Below are 24,687 nucleotides of genomic sequence, written 5' to 3'. Positions count from 1 at the left end.
AGTAGAACTACTATAGCAGCACAATTCACAATTGCAGAATCGAGGAACCATCAATTGATGAGTGGATAAAGAAACTGTGGTATATTTATAGGATGGAATACTACTCAGCCTTAAAAAGAATGAATTAATGGCATTTGCAGCGACCTGGATGAGATTGGAGACCGTTATTCTAAGTGAAGTAACTCAGAAATGGAAAACCAAATGTCTAATGTTCTCACTGGTATGTGGGAGCTAAGCTGTGAGGACGCAAAGGCATAAGAATGGTACAGTGGACTTTGGGAACTTGAGGGGAAGTGTAGGAGGGGGGTGAGGGATTAAAGACAACAAATATGGTGCAGTATATATTGCTTGGGTGATGATTACACCAAAATCTCACAAATCACCAGTACAGAACTTACATAGCCAAATACTGCCTGTACCCCAGTCACTTATGAGAAAAATAAAATAAAGAATTGGTCTTGCGTGGGTGTCAATAATCTGCCTTTCTAACAAGTCTACAGGTGATGTGGATATTGCTGGTGTGGAGACCTCACTATAGAAACCACTGATTTAGAGCATTGGGAAGGATTTGTCTCTGCTTCAAGGTCTTGGGAAGTCAGGATGGGGAGTTTGGTAGGGAGGGGGATGGAAAAAGATTGAAGAATGCTGATCATCTTGCTTAGTTAATAGAAATGTTGACTAGCAGACTCTTGCAGTGTTAAACGTTAGTGAAGCTGTTAATATTAATTACTTTTATCAGTGAGAATCAGAGAAAGTTAGGAGAGGAAACAGATTTGATTATTTCTTAATACTAGTCTTCTCTTCCTCATCTGATTCCTGCATTTTTCTTGGACCTGCACCTTTCTCTTGCTCCTCATATAGTATAAATATAGATAGCCATACTATCACTGTCTTTCAGAAATGCAAAGAATGATGGGTATATAAGGTTTCTTGGAAAAGCTGTCACATCAATCAAGATTACCATTATAATGAAAACCTCATTAATTTGGCTTCTACCTATTCAGATTTTGCAGCAGTTAGGACAGCGCTTGGGCTGAAATGTGCCTTTACAGTATTTATAAAGAGTGCCTATAGCAAATCAATGACTTTAGGCTATTGGCTAGGAAATTTAAATTACTTAATGGAAAACTGACTTAAATTTATTTCAGTACTGCCACTTACATATAAATGATTTGATGAGTAGAAATTTGTCTTACCTATTTATTTACATAAGATATTTTTAACTTATGATTAGGATTGCTAAGGCTTCATTGCTTTAGGATTGTATAATTCATATTTCTTCACTTATTCAGGCAGAACTTTTACCCAGTTAGTCCAAATAGCTGGTTTTGTTTTTAAATATAAAGTGCAAAATTGTCTGTACTCATCATTTTCTATTAGTTTCAATCTCAGCATTAGTTGGGGGCATTCAAGATTGTACCTAGTGTCTTTTGTTTTGAGTGGACACTAGAAATCTAATATGTGGCTCAAGGAAGAAAAAGTGCCCTGCAAAGGGGTTCTTTTAATTTTGCACATAAAGCACATTTTCAAATGTTATTTTCCTTTGAATAATGCCCTGTGCTTAAATTTTCCTAGAATAAAACACCCAACCAGGTAAAAGATTTAAGAGATCTAGGCCATGCTTACTCGATGAAATGCAACAGAGTGGAAAATATCCTGTCTTGCCAGTTCAAGGAAATTACAATTTTTCTGATCTGGTAGTTAAAAGGAATTATATTTAAAGAGCTGCTGTTATGTAGGCATTAACTTATTAGGGGTAGATTTTAGTCTTTTGTGAAATTATATGTTGAAGTCTTTATCTGAAGGAATTAAAGTCTGTAATCTAAAGAATTATTTGGAAGCAAATGTGAAGCTATGTTAGAACTTCGTTGCTTCTTTTCAACCCTTGTCCTTTTGCTGTAAAGACCAGCCTGAGTCAGATCATTGAGGATTAAGGATGAATGCATTACTCAGCACCCTGCAGCAGTTGGGTCAAACGTCTTGGCTTTGAACAGTTAGTTTGTTTTGCTTAGCAAGTCTAGAAATTTCAGGTCCAACTGCAGAATGAAAGTTCAATATTCTGTTGATTAACATGGTCTACTTGAAAACAGTCTGTGGCTCTTCTACATGTCCTTCCTCTCTATTCATGTATGATAGTGTCTGAAATCATTGGATGGATCACTAGTGAACCATATTGGCAGCTGCTATATGGTCAGGGAGATTGGTTCCCATGTAGTATTTCCGATGACATCCATCCCTTCACTTGGAGAAGAGATTTAACACGTTAAGGGGGAAAAGAGGATATGCTTATTTTATTCTGGCAAATGGAAATGCAGAGAAGTAAGGGATCCTGTGATAACACTACATTGAGGCAAAGAGTGAGGATTCTAAATCAGATGCCCACTAAGGAGAAATATGCTTGATCCAAGTGTTAGCCAGAGAAGGGAACACTTCGACCAAGACTTTTCAGGTGGATCGGAGTGAGTGGCATTCTAGGAAGGGCTGCCAAAGCCTCGGGGAGAGGAGGTCTGGGCCTGGCATCCAGGGTCAGCCCTGCTGAAGATGAGGAAGCAGCTGCTCTCTGCAGGCAACAGGAAAAGGAAAGGAAACCAGATAGATTCGCATGTATGTAAATGGCAATGATAAAGAGTGAACAAAACCAGGAACAAATTTATTTTTATGCTTATTGTCTTAGAAGTTTCTTTCAAAGTTTAGCTTACCTTGAAATTGAACCAGGCAATAAGTCTTAACTACGGTATTTGGGATTTTATATACTTTGCATTTAACTATGTTTGTACTCCAACCTAGACTCTGGAAAACTCTTCAGAAGAATCCTAGAGTGGTTAAAAGTATCATCACCATTTCCATCATCATCTACTAGTGTTTATTAAGTATACCATCACAATCTTTGTGTTCTTGAAAAGAAGTCTTTAATTAGAGTTTACTTGTGTTTTTCCAGGTAGCCCAGCCATGACCCATAGGAATCTGACTTCCTCCAGTCTGAATGATATTTCTGATAAACCAGAGAAGGACCAGGTAAGCAAAAAATTCTTGCTTCTTTGAAATGTAAGAGAACGTATATCTAAAAGATGCTGAGAAAGGATTAGAGGTGATGGTTGCTTCACTTAAAATGGACCTTTATGTGCAGACAACAGTTTTCACCTTCCTTGGGAGAAGGAGAAGCAGTGTGTGAAGGGAGCTGGAATCACAAGGGAAAAATTTCAGTCTACTTCAGCTGTTGCAGATTTATTCACTTGGACAATTAAAATCTTAGAGAAATAGTTGTCTCAGCTTTAAAATAGTAATAACCTCTGACTTGTGTTTATTCTAGGGATTAAGTGGGATAACTTATGAAAAAAGTATTTTGGAAAATTATAAAGAAATACTGGCCAGGCACAGTGGCTCACGCCTGTAATCCCAGCACTTTGGGAGGCTGAGGTGGGGAGATCACTTGAGGCCAGGAGCTGGAGACCAGTCTGGCCAACATGACGAAACCCTGTCTCTACTAAAACCACAAAAATTAGCCAGGCATGGTGGCACAGGCCTGTAATCCCAGCTACTCCAGAGGCTGAAGCATGAGAATTGCTTGAATCTGGGAGGCAGAGGTTGCAGTGCGCTGAGATCGCACCATATATATTTGTTTGTCTGTTAAAACATATAGTTGAATGAAGAGCAATCAGGTTTTGAATATCTGTTTGCTTTCTTTTGAAGAGAATGTGGTGTAAACTGGGCCGTTTTTCTTTCATCTGAGTAAATATCTGTGCAAGAAAATTGTATTTTAAGAATATAGCATGCGGAAAAATGATGCCTCCTAAATTAAAAAATTTCAAAGTTTTGAAGAAATGAAAGCAGCATATTTAAAAAATCATAGAAATCTCAAGACTGTTTCCCCAGGGTTGAAGGGGAAGTAGCATATACTGGAAAGAAGAAGGAACATGAAGCAAGAAAATCTGGTCTTGCTACTTATTCCAAAACTGGCTAGTTGTGTGATGATGGACACTAGTTTTGTTCTTTGCTAAGAGGAAACTATAATATATAACTCACCCCAGAAAATCAAATATCTGATTCTTGCTCTTTTAACTTACCATTTGTCTTTTGATATAGTAGAAGAGTATGGTTCTAGTTGGCTTGATGCTTGATATGCTAATTGTACAGTTAGCCCTCCATATCCATGGATTTAAGCAACCATGGACAGAATGAAAATTGTGTCTGTGCTGAACACATGCACACTTTTTTTCTTGTCATTATTCTCTAAGTAATACATCATAGCAACTGTTTACATAGCATTTATACTAGGTATAAGTAATCTAGAGCAATTTAAACTGTATATGAGGATGTGTGTAGGTTATATGCAAATTAGTATGCCATTTTATATCAGGGACTTAAGCATTGTCCAATTTTGTTATCTGATGGAGGTCATGGAATCAATCCCCAACAGATACCGAGGGATGACTTGTTCTTTCTCTTTCTGCCTTTTAAGTGGGTGAGTTTGAAGATTCCTCTTTTCACACTTTGCTGATTTTTTCCAAAAAGCCATATTCATGATGATGTTCCTCTTTAACTGATAGCACTTGTAGTAGTCATAGAGGTTTTTAGGCCTTGGTGAATTTTAGAAAGTACGGGAAGGGTGTACATTCCATTCTATTCTCCCCTCCACTCCCCTTCCCTCCCCTCCCCTCCCCTCCTCCATATCTCCCTCCCTCCCTCCCTCCCTCCCTCCCTCCCTCCCTTCCTCCCTTCCTCCCTAGTAGTGTCTGCATCATCTCAGATCTGAATTGCTAGAAAAGCTGTTGGAATTGATCCCCTGTCCCCATTTTCTCTCAATTCAGTATACTTTTTACATAGTTGCTCTCATTTTTCTATTCTACATTAAAAATGGATAATGGCTTCCTATCATTTTAAGTTCAGGACTTCTTGATGACCTTTATGATGCTCTGAAATCTCAAGTTATCCATCTTGTCTTCATTTATTCATTTGTGTTCCCCAGAAGAGGGACTCTGTTTAGGTCAGGACTAATTTCTTTACTTACCTCTCGCTTTACATTGAGATAAATTCTTGACTCCTTGAGCTGCTCCTTCAGATGCTATTGTGGATTGTCACCTTCCTTTCATCTATCTACCTCTTGAAATGATCAGGAAGAAGAGCATTTAAATATGGGTACATTGGTAGGTACATATCTGTAGTGGAAAAGGGAGAACTCAGGCCACTAGAAGTTTTCTTAAATCTATTTCACACATTTTGTCTCCATTCATTGTTTACCAAGCCATGCTGATTATTTGTAAGGTTTGCCATGAGTCTTAGTACTGGATAAGGCAGTATACTAATTAGGCTTAGGAATATCTTGTTGAATTCTTGAGGAAGCCTTCTTTTATTAAGGGCAACTCTCCTCTTGCCAGGAATTTGACAAGAAGCAGCTGGTAAATGCTGACAGATACATTTACTAACTTATTGGGTCTTTTAATATCTGGGCATATGCAGAAGAAATCTGATAGCTTAAGATGCATATTACATAAAATTTTGATTCCAGTAGTAGAAGAAATATGTGGAACATTTTTTATGGGTATTGATTTTGTTGTAAAGCCCATGGGAATGGAGTCTTTAAAACCAAAATCTTCAGTGCCTTTCACTAGCATCTCATAGTGATCAAGGTTCATGTTAAGATGAAGCGAGGAAAATTTAATTCAGGAATGTTCCTTTTGTTTTCAAAGCCAGCAAAGGAAGGTTGATGAACATATAATTATAAGAGCAACTATTAATCTAATTTGTGTCTATTACAGGATTTATAGTTAATCCAATGAGTTCTTCAGGAAGAAACTCCATTCTCTCTTCCTACCAGAGTTTGAAGAGAGGCTTTTGTAACTAATTCATAATCTCTTCTACAACCAAAGGTACAGATACAGAAATCAAACTAACATTTTCAGTGTCTATACCTACTATTTTGGTAACTTCAAATACAAAAACTCCTGGATCATTTTAGGGCAAGAAAATGGAAAGTGGATTTGCAAGTAAGATGAAGCTGTGATAAACCCTGGCTTTTATTTATTTATTTTTTAACCTATTTTTTCTCTGTTTGGACAGGAAAAAAAAAGGTTTCCAGGCTTATATTTGTTTTGAGAAAGCTTTTATAATTAATTAGCCAGTGTCCTGGAAGTGATCTTGGCGGTAAACTCAAACTTGTCTTGTGTACTTGTCCAAGTTGGCCCCAAAATCTTCCATCTGACCAGTACTGAAATTTCTGATTGACTGATTATTCTGCCTGGATACAATCTGAACAGTTGTGATGGTGCCTTGCAACTTCTTGGAGCTGTCTAACTTCTTAGTAGCACAAAGAATGGGTTTAATGTTCAGAGTTATGAAGAGGAACAGAATTGCTCTTTCTGACAGCTACATAGTGACAGAATTTGAGGGCATATTTTTTATGAGATTCTGTTTTGGGAAAACAGAAGAAACAAATCTGTAGGCTGCACTTTTTCTTTCTGGCTTTGCCAAGCCTATGTGCTTACAATTTCAGTAGCGGCTGCTTTATTGAAAAATGGCTTAAAATAGTTAACAGCAGAAGAAGAGCATAGCCAGAATTTAGGTGATTCAGTGCTTCAGCCATATTCCAACTTGGATGTTATATTTATTAAGCAGAAAAACACCTGTGGAGAAATAGATTTAAAAAATACATCTGGAGTTCATCTAGTTGTAAATCTACATAAATAATCTCTTCTATTTTGTTGCTATGGAGTATTTTTTACATTATCTGATTATATTTCTTGATTACCTTTGATTTATTTTTCTATTTCTTCTTATTCTTTTTCTGTTCTTTTAAAAATTTACATGTGAGGTGGGTGCTTATCAACTGCAGTGGCTTTAGTTACAGTTTTCATGTGAATATGGCTTCAGCTATGAGAATAAGAAAGAGCTTTTTTCTTCACTTTACCCCTTAGCTTTAGCTCTTGTAGAAATACTGTGCTTAGTGGTGCAATGGCTTTAAAAAAGTTGACTTTTTCCAGGTTGATTAATAATGCAGTAACATCTCACAATTACATGTCCAGCCTCAAGTGAAATTGTAGTCTGTTGATTGCAGTGGATGCAGTAGATGTAGAAATAGCCTGCAGATTCTCAGGGGGACACTTGAGGTCCACATAACCTTGTAACTGCTTATCTGGTTATTATTTCTGTGATATTCATTATTTAGCTGGCTAATCTGAGAATCTATTCCATAGGTCTCGTGGTGGAGTTTTGTGTAGGGTTAATTTCTAAAACGTATTAGGATCATTTTTAGCACTGTCTATTGCCTATTATGTTTAAATATATTTTGCTGCCTTGATTCCTATGTTTGAAGTCTTGGTCTTTTAAAGAAATAGACCTGAATTTAAGTATTTTGTCAGAAAGTATGAGGATGAAACCATTAAACCATGTATAAGTTTAAAGTTGCTATGCCATAACTATCTTAAAATGAGATCTAGAAGGAAACATCCTGTGATTATTGGGGGAATAACCCCCAATCCTTTTCTTACACATACATGATATAGGAGTGAGTCAACCCAGTCCACTGAGATGACTTCTTTTCATGATTTTGAACATAGAGTTCCATCCCAGGGCTCACATAAAGCTTCTCTTAGCATTATAGTTATTTCATGCTCACAGTGAAGGAAAAGGACAAAAGTACCTCCTTTTTCTTTCCATGGCTCAGTCAAAAAAACCTACAGTTCACACTGAATATGGGTGGTCTTACTTCACCCTTCAGAGGATGTACAGTGTCTAAGAAAGCTTCATGTCTTCTGAGGTTATAATAATTGTCTTTAGCATGTTTTCAGGGAGCAGTGAGACATTACTGTGTCAGAGGAGCTCCAGATGGAATCACATCTGTGAAAACCTAAGAACAAAGGCGTGTTGTGAGAAGGTAGTTAGGGTCCTTAGAGGTCCTTAGTCACTACAGTTTTGGTGACTTTGGTGAGCATCTCTCTGGCTCAGCACCTACAGCTTTCCTTCAGCCAGGTGTCCCTGAGGGGCACTTGTATAGCCATGGAATGATATCCTTGGGCCCCTTTCACAGGGAAACAGCTTGTGCTTAGCTAATTAACAAAACATGTTTGTCATTATCTTTTCCCCCTCTACGAGAAATTTGGCTTAAGATAGCTTCCTTTTCCCATTCTCTGCTTCTCCCATATTCTTAATGCTTAAACAGTTGACAGGGATTAGTGGGGTTTGAGAAGCATTGATATTAGTACCGATTTATAGAACGTATGTATTTTAAAATTGCGACAGTTGCATCTCTGCATTTATTAATGTTGTACATTCTTAAAAGCTATTTGTCTGGAATAGAAAATTAGTACTCATTTTAGAATGGGTTTTGTATCAGCTTTAAAATGAAGCAGATGATCCTATATGAAGTAAACTGAACTCTATCTCATGTATTATTTTAGGAAAAAAGGAGCCTTTTGTGAAATTTAGAGCTATGGTTTTAATTAACTGCAGCTACAATGAATTTGAACTCCTAAAACACCCCGTCACTGCATGCAGCTGTGATTTGAATTCATTCATTCATTCATTCATTCATTCAAAATATATATTCTGTGCTAGAAAATGTTCTTAGTTGTGGGTTCCAGAAGTGAATGAAACAGATACATCTTTTGACTCATGGAACTTCCATGCTTTGGGGAAGAGAGAGACAGTAAACAAGAAAAACAATAAATACGTAGGATAATTTCACATAATCATAAGTGCTATCTTGAAAATAAAGCAGGGTAAAGTGGAGAGGTACAGGAAAACTGTTTTAGGGAAGAGGGTTAGCCAGTAAGGAGAGGATCTGGAGAGAGAGGTTTCTAGGCTGAGCAAAAAGCAAGAGTAGAAAGCTAAGGCAGAAATGAAGATGGTGTATTCAAGAAACAGGAAAAAAAAAGTGTCATAAGTGACTGGAGCAAATGTAGCAGGTGCGCAGTGGTAGAGAAGTCAGGAAAATATGCCGGAGGCCCTTTTTATGTTATTCTAAGTGCAGTGAGACACTCTCTTAGGATTTTTACCTAGAGTGTTGTATGTTCTGATTTACATTTTAAAAAGCTCACTAGAGATACAATGTGATAGGATGGAGAAATTTGTGAATGTTTTGGATCACCTGGTGTTATTCCTATATTAAGTATTGTATGAGTACCCCAGTGCATTAAAATGAGAGCTCGCAGACCCATAAGAGCCCATTTCTTAATGTGTTAGCTATAGCCATTAAGACCTTATTACTATCAGCAAAGGAAATTCTTCTCTGCTGTAGAAATATTGTAAGAAAGAAAAAGAGTTTCCCAGTTAAAAGATCATCCATGTACTGTTAATTATATTACATTATTAATTAGTAAATATTAATTGTTGAAATATTTAATGCACTAGAAGTGGGTGTAAGCCACCAAGAATAGTGAGATTGAATTTCTGAGTAATTATATTTGCTCCTGTGGCCCTCTTGATATTACTGTTGGCTAACATCAGGCATGCCAACTGGCTAATGACACATGATTCATGAAACCTTCACTGGAGTCCTCTCTGAGGAATGGTAACAGGAAACCTTCTTAGTCTTTATGGTTCAGAAAGGAGCATCAGGATGTGTAGGAACAGGACAGAAGAGCCAAAAAGGGATTCTGTGCCACATTCTTACCTGTTCCTATGAAAGAATTGAACTCTGGTAGCACTGCATCCCTGTATTCAACATTTAACCGAAGAAATTGTAGCTATTACATATCTTAATAAACTGGCATGTTTTACATTTGATGTCACTTTTTTCTCTTTTCAATATGTAGCATTCTGCCAGTATGCCAATACCAGGAATATACCTAGAATATATTTCAGAGAACAGTAGCATGCTGTCAGCAATAATCTTTGATGGACGTATACTCTCACATCACAAGTTACTTACATCTGACAGAGACTTCATAAAAGAAACGAACATTTTTCTTCTTGGAAGTGGCAAATTGTTACAAAACCAGAAAACAGCAATACCTTGTGATGAACACTCTTAGTTCATCTGAGTACAGTTTTTAAAACTTTATAGTAATTGTAAATATATATAGGGAATCATTCTTTTTTTTTTTTTTTTCTTTTCGAGACAGAGTCTCACTGTTACCCAGGCTGGAGTACAGTGGCACAGTCTTGGCTCACTGCAGCCTCCACCTTTTGGGCTTAAGCTATCCTCTTACCTCAGCCTCCTGAATAGTAGGGACTACAGGTGTACACCATGCCCAGCCAATTTTTTTTTTTGCATATATATATATATATATTTTGAGACATGCAGTTTTGCCACGTTGCCCAGGCTGGTCTTGAATTCCTGGGCTCAAGCAATGTGCCTGTCTTGACCTCCCAAAATGCTGGGATTATAAGCATGAGCCACTATGCCCCGCCCATGGAATCATTCTTTATTTACTGTAGTAACATGTTATTATCCACAATTTTTAAAAAAACTTTAGAATTTTCTGATTCAAAATATACAACAATGCTGTAAAATTTAAACAAAGCAAAAATGAATAAAATAAAAAGTGAAAATTCTTAAAGTCAAATCCTTTAAAATAACTGCCATTAGCAGCTTGATGTTGAGTCTAATGAACTTTTCTGATATATGAATACTTATATATTTATATATAAATAATAAAAATGTGATTGTATTGTTCTAAAATTTGATTTTTTTAACTTAATGCAGTGGACACCCACCTTATTCTTCTTAAAGGCTATATAGTATATATGAATTATATTTTATTGATTCTGTCTTCCGTGACTAGATATTTTCAGTTCTTTGCTGTACCAATAAGCCTTTAAGAAGTACCCTTATTGTAATTTTTCTACATTGTTTCATGAGTATTTCTGGAGGAGAAATTTTTATAAGTGGAATTGCTGGATTACCATGTATTGCAAATTTAATTACCTTCCCAAAAGATTATATGAGTTATGTTCTGGATCTTTAAACACTTTATTGAATCCGCCTCCACTGCTAAGATACTATTTGCCGGTCAGATTTTAGTTTATTCTTTATGTTTCACTCCACTGAAGGCTTAACGACTCAAAATGAAAAGAATCTCAATATCTAGCATTTGCCTCCCAGCTCACTTTGGGGGCTTTTGTCAGAAGCTTAAAGTATAGAAATTAAAACTGGGTTTATTTTCCTGATGTAATTGGATGTCCGAGCTGGCTAATCACTTGTATTCTGAAGTAGGGAGGTGAAAAGTGCAGTGGGTAGACTTGGCCACCTGTCTGTTTCTTCTTGCTTTGACTGAAGATGTTGCTGTTCCCAGCTCTGAGAGGGCTTTTCAGGCTCTGTGGGAATTTCCTTGGCAAACAGCAAATGGCTTCATCTCAAGAGCCCTTCTTGGTGGTCAGCATTTGGAACAAAAAGAAAAATTGCAAAAAGAGTTGGACAAGTGTTTCCTTTGAATATTATTCAACACATTTGCAGCTTGGATCTACATCTCCTTCTTTTCCATCCTCCAACCCCCAAGATAATTTTAAATGAACATATGCCAGGCTATACAGTTAGTTAAATAAAAATTTTATACCTTATACGAGTGCTTTATTAGAAACTTTGAAGGAGTGTTGTCAACTGAAATCGCTAATAAAAAGATCAGCCAACACTTTTTTTTTTTTTTTTTACATGTTGGGGCATATTTGCAGATTCTACTGCTCCCCAATTTCCTTCTCAATAGGGAATCTCTGCAGAATAAATTTATGAGGAGGTCACACCATGGGAAGAAGTTTTTCCTGTTCTTCTTTAGAAAGAGAAGAGCTCCCCACTGTTTCCAGCTCACTTGTCTGATTGATCCAGTGGCTGGTTGATTTATGTGTCTCAGCAGAATCTCATGACCTTATCAGTCACCAGCACAGCTTTCTGGTTTCTCCACATGTTACCCACCAATGGGCTGACTTTACTCCCTAGAACTGAACTGAAACGAAAACAATGATTCTTTTTAGCCACCATGTTAAAAGGACAGCAGTAATGTTTTCTATAATCTGAAAGCGGGGGGTTAATCATGCCAAGATGACATTCCTGACTAATCAATGTTCCATGCATACACATATAAGAGGGTAGGAAGTAACTGAGTCATTGCATAGGGAGTGATTGTAAACCTTGAACTTCAAAATTAGCTGTACTCTTCATTTGGTAGCTCTATCTGATGGTATTGAGTCTACTGCTATGTAAGCAATAACTAACAACTAGCATAGATTGGACACCTACTTACAAGTAATGCTTTGGGGTTGGTACTGCCAACTGTATTTTACATATTGGCAAACTTGAGGCATGAAGAAATTAAGTAATTTCCCTAAAGTTAAATAACATCTAAGTGGTAGAGCAGCATCCTAGTCCTAGGACCTGTGCTCTTAGTGAGTACAATGAGTTCTTCCTAGTTGGATTAGGGTCTTTTTAGGTCCCTGAAAGCCACAGTGGAATAGACAGGTATTCAATTGGTGTTTCTGGCCTTTGGTTTGTCTTTGAGGCACACATCATGCTGAATAGGCTAATTATCAGAATTACTGTTAAAAAATGAATAATTAAAAAAATTTTAAGGGTGTTATGGTGACTGGATGGATGTTTCTGATGCCACAGTGATTAAAATACTCAATGTTATGTGTTGCTACTCTGGATGTGATTGGTGAAGGTCAGTGAAAAAAGACTGATGTAATAAAAAAAGTATAATCTATGATCTCAGATTGTGAGTTTATATCTTAGCTGATTATTCACACCAAATAAACTGTGGTGCTGACAGTAAAGTGCAGCTGGAGTTCAGTGAAAGACACAACTGTGTGGGCCAAAGCCATCAATCAGAAAGGAACCAGAGACTTTAGAAGTAGCTTTCCATTCTAGAGAACAAAAATAACAGAAGAAAAGAGTTTTAACCAAATAAAACATTCTTCCTTGGATAAAAGGTTAGGTAAGAAATGGGAGCAATAACCTGGAATGCAACTATCTAGAGTTTAGCAATACAAGTAAAAGACTTAGTTCATCTAATAAATGGAAAATGTTGTGGCTTTTAGAATTATTCGAAATAATAGCCTAAAACTTTCCAAATTTGAGGAAATACAACATTTCAATGTTTTTTTTTTTTTTTGTAATTAGTGTCATACATAGAATTAGTAAAAGTAGATTAGTTAGTTGACTTGTCCACAGACCACAATGAAGAGAGAGTTACAACACCTTTAATTTACAGATCTTCACTTGTGCTTTGCTAAACCCCATTGTTTTTTGACTTCCAGGCTGTTAAGTATTCATTCTCACTATAGATAGAGTCAACTGTAGTTCATTTAGTCTGATAAATACACATCATTATAACCTTAAAATTTTGCTCTGGTAAGAGGAAAAAGTGATTATTTTTGAACTTTTTTATTAATAAGCTAAGATATAAACTCACAATCTGAGATCATAGATTATACTTTTTTATTATATCAGTCTTTTTTCACTGACCTTCACCAATCACATTCAGAGTATCAGCATATAACATTGAGTATTTTAATCACTGTGGCAGCAGAAGCATCCATCCAGGATCATAGGAATAGCTTTGAAGACTTAAATAAGCATGGTAAACCTTAACTCTTCTGAACTTCAGTTTTCTGATTCATAAAACAGATATTATACTTCAGTCTGAACTGCTTTTTCTAGTTGTTTTGTGAAAAGGAAAATATACTTCCATTTTCATTATTTAAATGGGCTACTGCTTTTTTATTTTTGGTTTTGTTTTGCAGTAAGATTTGGTGGGATGAAAAGTCCATTTCATTTACATATCATTCCTTATCTTTTAAATTTGCATTGTTAATTTGGTTCTTTGGAGTTCATGCTCTTAACTTCACACTCTACTGCTCTATCCACACTCCAAAGAAATTATGTCCGATTGTCATTTCATGAATGTTATTGAATGCACATTACTCTTGGACCCAAATTTCTGTTTTTCTCTCTGCTTTTCCAAGTCTTACCTTTACTTCAAAATTTGTCAAGTGTTGCTTTTTCTTTATATCCACCCTTGAATATTCCAGATCATGTTAACTACTCCTGTTTTGAATATCTAATACCATCTAGTACTTATTATTTTCATCACAGATGTGGTTTGGCTGTGTTCCCACCCAAATCTCACCTTAAATTGTATCGCCGAGAATTCCCACATGTTATGGGAGGGACGCAGGGGCAGGTAATTGAATCATGAGGGCCAGTCTTTTCCCTTGCTATTCTCATGATAGTGAGTAAAGTCTTATGAGATCTGATGGGCTTATCAGGGGTTTCTGCTTTTGCTTCTTGCTCATTTTCTTTTGCCACCGCCATGTAAGAAGTGCCTTTCCCTTCCTGCCATGATTCTGGGGTCTCCCAGCCATGTGGAACTATAAGTCCAATTAAATCTCATTTTCTTCCCAGTCTTGGTTATGTCTTTATCAGCAGCATGAAAACTAACTAATATAGTAAACTGGTACCAGAAGTGGGTGTTGCTGAAAAGATACCCGAAAATGTGGAAGTAACTTTGGAACTGGGTAACAGGCAGAGGTTGGAACAGTTTGGAGGTCTCAGAAGAAGACAGGAAAATGTGGGAAAGTGTGGAACCTCCTAGAGACTTGTTGGATGGCATTGACAAAAATGCTGGCAGTGATATGAACAATTAGGTCCAGGCTGAGGTGGTCTCAGATGGAGATGTGTAACTCATTGGGAACTGGAACAAAGGTGACTCTTGTTATGTTTTAGCAAAGAGACTGGAGGCATTCTGCCCCTGCCCTAGAGATTTGTGAAACTTTGAACTTGAGAGAGGTCATTCAAGGTATCTGGCGGAAGAAATTTCTAAGCAGCAAAGCATTCACAAGGTGACTTTGGTGCTGTTAAAAGCATTCTGTTTTAGAAGGGAAACAGAGCATACAAGTTCAGAAAATTTGCAGTCTGATAGTGCAGTAGAAAAGAAAAACCCATGTTTTGAGGAGAAATTCAAACCAGCTGCAGAACTTTGCATGAGTAGCAAGGAGCCTAATGTTAATCCCCAAGACCATGGGAAAATGTCTCCAGGTCATGTCAGAGACCTTCATAGAAGCCCAGAGGCGCAGTAGGAAAAAGGCCTCTGGCCTTCACAGGCCCAGAGGGCGCAGTAGGAAAAAGTGGTTTCGTAGGCCAGGCCCAGGGTCCCCGTGCTGTGTGCAGCCTAGGGACTTGGTGCCCTGTGTCCCAGATGCTCCACCTGTGGCTGAAAGGGGCCAACGTAGAGCTCAGGCTGTGGCTTCAGAAGGTGGAAACCCCAAGCCTTGGCAACTTCCACATCGTGTTGAGCCTGCGAGTGCGCAGAAGTCAAGAATTGAGGTTTGGGAACCTCTGCCTAGGTTTCAGAAGATGTATGGAAATGCCTGGATGCCCAGGCAAAAGCTTGCTGCAGGGGTGGGACCCTTATGGAGAACCTCTGTTAGGGCAGTACAGAAGGGAAATGAGGGGTTGGAGCCCCCACACTGAGTCTCTACTGAAGCATTGCCTACTGTAACTGTGAGAAGAGGGTCTTCGTCCTCCAGACCCCAGAATGGTAGATCCACTCACAGCTTGCACTGTGCCTGGAAAAGCTGCAGACATGCAATGCCAGCCCATGAAAGCAGTCAGGAGGGAGGCTGTACTCTGCAAAGCCACAGGGGTGGAGCTGCCCAAGACCATGGGAACCTACCTTTTGCATCAGTGTGAAAACTGGAGTCAGAGGAGATCATTTTGGAGCTTTAAAATTTGACTCCTGCACAGGATTTTGGACTTGCATGGGCCCTGCAACCCCTTTGTTTGGGCCAATTTCTCCCATTTGGAACAGCTGTATTTACCCAATACCTGTACTCCCATTGTATCTAGGAAGTAACTAGCTTGCTTTTGATTTTACAGGCTCACAGGCGGAAGGGACTTGCCTTGTCTCAGATGAGACTTTGGACTGTGGACTTTTGGGTTAATGATGAAATGAGTTAAGACTTTGGGGGACTGTTGGGAATACATTTTCAATTTTTGGAGAAGTTCAAGAGAGAGGCAGCTGTAAAATAGAACACTAGTGTGAGGTTCTTTTTGTTTGTTTTTGTTTTGGAATGGATCTGAATTTAGAATGATTCCACATTGATTAGTTTCACAGGAGTATATACAGGCAAATTTTGTATTGGTGGTATTCTATTTCCCCTCTCCTTTCTTGAAAATAACAAGCCACTATCCAGCCTGTGGTAGTGCATTAATCATTATTTTTACATTGATGCAAACTATTGTGATTTTTAAAGCTGAGACTGTAGAAAGCTGACAAAGCACTGTGGGCATATATAGCAAATGAAAGACAGGCTTTTGTGCTGAAAGAGTGTACACAAAGTGTCACTCATGGCTTATAACCATTGGATGACTACCATGACTACCTGTTGCCTTTATGATAAAGCCCAGAATCCTTGGCATGACCTTCCAAGACCTGCATTATCCTGCCTGATGTCTGTCTCCAAAGCTGATGTGCCAGGTTTTCTCCCATCCTGACTTTACTACAACCATATGGTATTCTTCCAGTTTCACTAGCATGGCAGTCTCCTGCCTACCTTTGGGTCTTTGGACATGCTGCTTTTGTTCATTGAAATGCTCTTCCTTGTCCAGGCAACTGGTGTTCTCCCATTATTTCTCTGTAAATGACACCTTTTCAAGGAAGTTTTCTGTGACACGCCCCCCTTGCTTCCAGTCTCTGCCAGGGGCTGCAGTTATAAGCTGTTACAGCACATGATGCTTCTCTACCATGACACCTTCCACAGCTGTCATCAAATAGTTGCTTATTTTAATTTTTGGATAAATATTTATCTTCACCAATAGGCCATTTGCTTCAAAATTGGAGAAATGATGTCCAGCAATCTATAGTTCATGGACCATAGCCTGCCAGTAACTTGCTTTTGAATGGCTGGCAAGCTCAGCGTGGTTACAGTTTTAAAAAGCAGTTAAAAGAATAAGTGACAGATACTGTATGTTTGCTCCTAAAGCCTAAAGTATTTGCTGTTTGGTCTTTCACAGAAAAAGTTTGCCAATCTGTGGTCTAAGTTGTTGCTATACATGTTGAGTAGAAAATATAAGTGTCGGTGGCCCAAGCCTGTAATCCCAGCACTTTGGGAGGCCAAGACGGGCAGATCACGAGGTCAGAAGATCGAGACCATCCTGGCTAACATGGTGAAACCCCATCTCTACTAAAAAATAAAAAAAACTAGCCGGGCGAGGTGGCGGGCGCCTGTAGTCCCAGCTACTTGGGAGGCTGAAGTAGGAGAATGGCGTAAACCTGGGAGGCAGAGCTTGCAGTGAGCTGAGATCCGGCCACCGCACTCCAGCTTGGGTGACAGAGCGAGACTCTGTCTCAAAAAAAAAAAAAAAAAAAACAAAAACAAAAAAACAAAGGAAGAAAAGAAGAAGAATATAAGTGTACTTATGTACTACGTTTTCTTTCCTAAGCAGGGTACTTCATTGTAGTGTAGCATCTATAGGGACTAGTGATGTTGCTGTAAGCACTTTGACAAACTGAGGGTTGCATGAATATCAGAAGGTTCTTACCTGGATAAACAACTGTCCTTGAAGTGTGTCGATTAATAGCCAGTGTAAGAGTGGAAGAGGTTTCTAATGCCATGGTACTTTTTAGCTTGTATTGCTCTGCTAAACAACTGTATTAGCAATTTAGATTAAGACATAATACATTATTATCAGATTTTCAAATACACAAAACTAACAAAGTTAGCCATCTAAAATTTAAATAATATAATTAAGATAGAGAATGATCTTGACAGGCTTGAAACCACAGGAATTTCACAAGAGTAAGATAAACTATGTAAGTTCTAAATGTGGAGCAAATAAGAACGTGAAAAATGCTACTTTATTTGAACAGAAAGTTTATGACTTTCAGCAGATTTAGACTCTTCAAAGGTGTCCATTACTCAGAAATAGTTGAGATGTAGTTATGGTAACAGTGTAGTGAGATGCCTGGGCACTAACCTAAGAAGAATAATAGAAGTAACTCATCCAAAACTTTTAGAGATGAGAAGTCTTGAAGGATACAAGGCTCATGAAAGTTGCCCTCCAGTGAGAGAGAATAGATTTATTGTTTTTAACTCCAGATATAAAATTGCAATAGCAGATGGATGTGTTTCATGAAGCAGATTTCATTTCAATGTAAGGATGAATTATATAGGAAATTGAGCTTTGTCACTAATGTATATATGAACTTTTAAAAGTCTTTCTTTGCACTTAAGTGCTACAGTAGGTATCAGGACTACAAAAACCAACAGCACACAATCCCTGCTCTCTAGGAGGTCTCATTATAGACTGTGAGATGAATTGGTAAATAATGTAGGATGTTAGATGTCCTAGCACAGAGATGGAAGTATGAATTTTGTCAGGAACTGGGGAGTGGACAGAGGTGACTCTGAATTTAACTCTTGAGTTGATGCTTCTTCTTTCACTGTAATATACCAGAAGAAGCAAATGACTATATGTTAGGAATGTATTCACTGCGTGGGGTATTATAAACTAGTCAGTCTTTAAGTAATTTAAAGACTTTGTGATTTATAGGAATTAAAAAATAAGAAGCCGACTTTGGGCTGGACCTGAGAACAAAGGAGTGAAGGGATCTCAGGTCATTATGTCAGTTAAGTAACCATAACCTACTGGTGACTCAGCCAGAAGCCCTCAGATGCAGATGAAGAACCTCTCAACCAGACTTCCATATAGTTGTTGCCTGCTTTTGTGTCAGAGCCTTATTTTCCTCTTGATTCCTTTTTTCTGCTTCTTCAGTATTCTTTATTGTTCTAATTTGGTACATGTTCTGAGACCTCCGTGAAGGGTACATTAAAAAAAAATCTGCTAAATAAATAATAGCATGACTACTACAGATTTAATTATAGCTGTACAGCTGCCTGTTTGAAGTGTTCTGCTGGGGCCATATGTTCCCTTGTATATCTCAGCCCTGGAAGGACCTGGTTTAATTGTTTCCCAGCTTATAGTATTGAATTCTCAAAGAACTGCTAGCAGTCATTTGGAAGTCAATAGATTGTGTGTTTTACCTCAACTGTCTTCCTGCAAATGGATGTTTTATTGACAATTTCTTATTAGATCCCAAGTAATCAGATATTAAAGCTCTCATCCAGACAGGTCTTAAGAGCTATGTTGACTTGTTAGTTTTACAGTCTGATTTTTGTCATCATATTTAATGTGCTAAGTGAAAAATACTACATTTAAGCACTTTCCCTCAATGGCTTTTTTGAAAAAAAAAAAAAAGTATTTTAGTGGATGATTCTTTTAACTGTTTTCTGTCCCAGTGGTATGGTGGGAGCGGAAATGGAAGAGGACTTGGCAAAGGGCACTTGGTGCTGTTCTAGGAGTATAACCTTGAGCATGTATTTAGCTTCTCTGGTACACAGGAGGGCCAAGACTGACCCCTTCTAGGACCCATCCAGTTCCAAAATTCTGTGATTCAGAATCAGCTGGGGAACATGCTCTTGCCAGTGAAACACATCTGGAGGAGAGGGGTGGTGGTTCCTTTTCCCACTCTGGTGCTCTGTGCATCTCTTCCCCCTTGTGCTTAGAAAGCCCAAATTTCCCATTTCTTGAGCTATAAAAGTCTTTCAATATGAACTCTGTTTAGAGGTCAAAGCCTCATAGGGTAATAGAGCTGTGACCATTCTTATGTACTTTTTCAGTGCAAGGACTGTCTAATGCAGTGGTTCTTAAGCTTTTCTCATGTCAATGATCCATTTGAGCTTATGATGAAACTGTGGATGCTTTCATCAGAAAGATGCACAATAAATATGTAGGACAAAAAGTTGTGTGTAATTTCCAGGTGCCCATGCACTTCCTGGATCCCCATCAGCCAATCTTAAGAACCATTGCTCTGTGCTTCGATGAAAGCCCTGACATCTCTGTTTAGTTCTGAGTGAAGGGACCTGCAGGTGAGGTTGAGAACAGTGAAGTAGAGGGCCTAAGGCCCGAAGCACCAGCCCTGAGCTTTGAATGGTGCCAAGGGCAAAGCTTTGTTGGGTTCATAAAGTGTACTGGGGTGGAGCAAAGGGTGAGAGAAGCAATGGAAAGTGTTTTTTTTCCAGTTTCTGCACAAGATAGGCGTTCTGCATAAGTGTTTGTCAATCCATTAACTTTTATTTATTTATTATTTTCAAACTATTAACTTTTAACTCTTGGTTGCCTACATTACCTCTGATTATTCTACCCTTTTACCATGCATGCCTTGAACTTCTTAAGAGAGAAGTCTGTGTTTTTGATTAGTTACCCCAACCGGGGTATGTGCAGAAGAGAACACCTGTAAAACAATTCCCGTTAAACTATATATTTTTATTTTTCTTGAAGTCACTGGACCCACAATGCTTTTTTATTTGTCTGTTTGTTGTGATTTCATATGGTTGCTCCTTCCACAATCTTTCTTTCCTAATGGCAGCTGGATTTTCTGGGGCAGAAAGAATAAAAGAAGCCCTGTGTTTAGCATCTTTCTTTTTGGGGTGGGTGAGGGAAGACTATTAACAGATACTGCTTTTTAGATAATAATAGGTAAGGCAAAAGTTAGAAATAAAGCATTTCATTTTAAAACAAAGTGTTCCTGCTGAACATAGTCATTCAAGGATAAGGGTGTCATTCTGAGGGAATGCAGATAATTAAAATGGGTGCAGTTATCGTGAGGAATTATATTATATTTGTTTTACAGTGTAGTTGCACTGAACCACCCACGCTCACCTCAGCCTGCGGTTCATTTTGCAGCCTTAGTATGGGATGCTCTCGCTGCAACATTCTCAAGCTAAAGTGCATGCATCTATACACTTGGTAGAATGAACTTACCTAGGGAGGTTTCTGTATGGATAATATGTTTTTAAGTCTACGATACAAACTGGTGGAAGAAATTTCTTTTTAAAGTTCAGATGATTGTATATCTGAATTAAATGTGGTGGCAATCTAGCTGTATTTTACTTTATTCCCTTGGGAGAGAAAAATTTTATTTTTGTCAATCACCTCTTCCCCTTTTTTCTCGGATTATATTAGAACTCTAATGTGATTATAATTATTGGTACCATTTATTGACTATCTACTATACTATTTCAGGTACTATGCCAGGAGCTTTTACCTATATCATGTTGTATATTATCATTAACCTTACTTTACAGATGAGTAGGCTAAATGTAGATGATAACTTTGTAGTCTTCTCAGCAACTGTTGCATAGGTTAAACTTTAAAAAATTTAAGACACAGATATTTTTAATGCACAGCTGAATTTTCAATGACGTATCTGCGAATCACTAGTATTGGTGAAATATTTGCTTTTAATGTTGGAGAGCACTAAGCATTTGAAGAAATCATATTCTCATGTTGTATGTCATGCTGGATTCTTCCTGCTCTGTCACCCCGTTTATCCAGGCATTTAACTAGTCCTATACATTCTGCCTTTTAATTTTTCTCAAATCTGTCTTCAGCATTCAGTCCCAGTGATGCATTTCTTTTTTTTTTTTTTTTTTTTTTTTTGAGACGGAGCCTTGCTCTGTCACCCAGGCTGGAGTGCAGTGGCCGGATCTCAGCTCACTGCAAGCTCCGCCTCCCGGATCTACGCCATTCTCCTACCTCAGCCTCCCAAGTAGCTGGGACTACAGGCGCCCGCCACCTCGCCTGGCTAGTTTTTTGTATTTTTTTTTTTTAGTAGAGACGGGGTTTCACCATGTTAGCCAGGCTGGTCTTGATCTCCTAACCTCGTGATCTGCCCGTCTTGGCCTCCCAAAGTGCTGGGATTATAGGCTTGAGCCACCGCGCCCGGCCTAATGATGCATTCTTGATTCAGGGCCCCATAATATTCCTCCATGTAACTTATTTATTGAGGGACCTATTATCTGCTCATCATTGTGCATAAATACTTGCAAAGATCACCTCATTTACTCTTCTGAACTCCACAAAGTAATCATTTATTATTCCCATTATACAGATGAGCAAACTCATTTGAAAGAAATGAAGTCATTTGTCCAACGTTCCTCAGCTAATAAATGGAAGAACTGAGATTTGCTTCTAGCTCTAATTCCAAAGCTCATTCTGGTTTTCTCTACTTGAATTTAAAACACTGGATAACAATTAGCAAGCTTAGCATGGTGAAGCTTGGACTCTGGAGACAGCCAGGCTTTGGGTTGAATCTTCGTTCTGCCTTTTCTAGTTTTGTGATGTTAGTTATATATAGCAGTTTCCCATTACCTGAGTGAGGTATGTTCCAAAACCCCCAGTGGATGTCTAAAACTGTGGACCGTACCAAACCTTACATATACTGTGAGTTTTCATATACTATGATAAAAGTTTAATTTACGAATCAGGAACAGTAAGAGATTGACAACAATAATTACTAATAAAATAATTACGACAATATTCTATAATAAAAGTTATGTGAATGTGCGCTCACTCTTGCTCTCTCACAAAACATCTTATTGTACTGTATTCACCTATTTTCAGGCCCTGGTTGACCATAAGTAACTGAAACTGCTGAAGCGAAACCTTAGATAAGGGGGAATTTCTAGATCTCAATTTCTTATTGGGCAAATGGAGACCACAATAATAACTTACTTATAGAAATGTGGTGAGAGTTTAGTAAGATGATGCATACAAAGTTTTTGGTCCAGTGCCTGGCCAGAGATGATTGACTTAAAGCATTTTAAATTATTATTATTATTATTACTACTAGTAATTTTAGAATTATTATTGAAGCTCTTTGTGCCTGTTGGTAACAGTGGTGTCTTTAGAATTCAGTCTTACCAATGTGAGATTCAAAATCTTAAATTTGGAAGGAATTCAGTGTACAGCTGTTCTCCCAAAGAAAGACTCTTTTTCAAAATCTCACTGAGAAATCCCAGACAAGGGTAGGACTTTTAGCCACTTCAGCAGGGAATTTTTTTAAACAATGAATGGTAGGGACCCCTGATCATAAGTTTTGGAATTCGTAAAGGCCCTTTGCTTCTTACCAGAAACCTTTCTGAAGTTGACTACCACCAGATGGAGCACCTTTAGTGGAGCTGTCAGTGTCCCTGCTTGTTTCTATGCGTGGTATAAAGATGCCACAACACAGGTATGAACACATGGATTTCATGTGTTTAACAAACATTTACGGAATGCTTATTTCATGGCCTTGGCTTTGTAAGGTACTGAGGAAACAAAGTTGAATAATACATGGTTTCTTTTCATAGGGTACTTTGGACCTGTCTATAAAGTACTTGTAGTCTAATAAAAGTCACAGCCAAGTCAGTCAGTGAATGCCTAGTGATAAGCACAATTTCAGAGGTAAGGCTAGGGAAAGTCCCGGAAGGTGGGGGTAGTCAGGGAAGGTGGGGGTAGTCAGGGAAGTTAGTCTTTTCCAAAGGCCTAGCTAGAGTTCAGAGGCATAGGTGGAATTTTGGGACTTTCCATCTTAGATAGATGAATGAATATTTCAAGTCTACTTCTTTCAGGCATGGAGCAAGTGACCTGTATTTATATACAGTGGAGTTCATGACACAACAATGAAAGAGGAAAAGAATTTCTTATGAAAGCAAACAAATACCTAACTTACCTAGCACCTAGAACCTGCAGTTCTTGTTTTTCTTTAAATCTTTTTTAAAGTGCTGTTGTCTTTATTTGGCCTTCTCCTTTCCTTGTCTCTGTCCCACTTTATTTTATGCAGTTAAATACTATTAAATACTTTAAAACATGCTCATTAAACATTTTAAAGGTTATCTTTACAGAGCCCAAACCATCATAGATACTTAATTAACAATGTTTTGCTGTATTAAAGACTCCGATATTTCAGGAAAATAGGTTCTAAACTTTAGGTAGTAAAATCAGTTCCTCAGACATGTAAAGGTTTCACCATATAGTGAAGTGAATATTCAAGTCATGGCCTGGCCTTAGCCGTATGAGTTTGGTGAAGACCCTTACGCTTTTGAGACTTAATTTCCCTCATCTGTAAAATGGTGTAATAATACATTTCTTACAAGCTTGCTGTAAGAATTCCAGTAGCATAGTACATATGAAAGTGTTTTAAAAACTGTAAGTAGCTATATGCATACTGACAATTTTTAAAAAAAAATAATGTGAGACATTAAGAAAATGTGACTTGGAGATATTAACAAGTTGATTTTTAAACTAGGGCAGTACTTGAAATTTCATCCTGTTTAGGAAATCAGAACTAATGGATTGTACTTAATGTTATATTTAGTTTAATAGCCATTTGTAAATGTGCTGCTTTGCAGAATCATTTGCGTTAATGGTGGTGAGATGTCTATATTTGGAAGGAAAAATTGGAAAATCAAATTTTTACCCTTGGGATTGTTTTCGTTTTGAAGTAGTGTTTTTTTTTAGAAATGGAATAAACAAAAGTAGAAGAGTATTCAAAAAGTAAAAACATGTCACCAGAGCCTTTTGGCATCTTGTCTTATTTGATGATTTTGTCTGTACTCTTTCATATTTCATACACACTGGAAATCTCTGCATCGTAACTATTAAGTTCCAAAAACATTAAAAGTGATTGTCTAAATTTTGGATTCTATGGGCTATCAAGCAATAGCTCTTTTTAGGCCTCTTAGATATTAGGCCAATGGTATGTAAATTTAGTCATTGGAAATATTCTTCTAAATCATACCTTTAAGATAGCCTGAAGGGCAATCAGCATTTCTGTTAACAACAAAACAAAAATATGTTTCTAGTAATTTTTCCAGTGGTTTTCCTTTATCACACCAAAAGAGTCCTATCCCGTAAATTAGCCTAACAAACACTTA

At 37.8% G+C, this 24,687-nt stretch overlaps 1 protein-coding gene and 1 pseudogene across 4 annotated transcripts in view; one reads left to right on the top strand and one right to left on the bottom strand.

Annotated features, from left to right (window-relative positions):
* SLC4A4 (solute carrier family 4 member 4) overlaps nucleotides 1-24,687 on the top strand; it is a 430,044-nt gene that overhangs the window by 251,968 nt on the left and 153,389 nt on the right. For all 4 annotated transcript variants that reach the window (XM_078003501.1, XM_078003500.1, XM_015138561.3 and 1 more), the window contains one exon: nucleotides 2,939-3,015. In XM_078003501.1, coding sequence (XP_077859627.1) covers nucleotides 2,939-3,015 — 77 coding nt within the window. The remainder of the gene's footprint in view (nucleotides 1-2,938; nucleotides 3,016-24,687) is intronic.
* LOC114678330 (L-lactate dehydrogenase A-like 6B) overlaps nucleotides 6,148-24,687 on the bottom strand; it is a 31,950-nt pseudogene continuing 13,410 nt past the window's right edge.

The sequence above is a fragment of the Macaca mulatta genome, chromosome 5 (genome assembly GCF_049350105.2).
Source record: "Macaca mulatta isolate MMU2019108-1 chromosome 5, T2T-MMU8v2.0, whole genome shotgun sequence".
Lineage (NCBI taxonomy): Eukaryota > Metazoa > Chordata > Mammalia > Primates > Cercopithecidae > Macaca > Macaca mulatta.
Note: the sequence above shows the minus strand (reverse complement) of the source record. Positions and strands in the feature narration are given on the sequence as shown.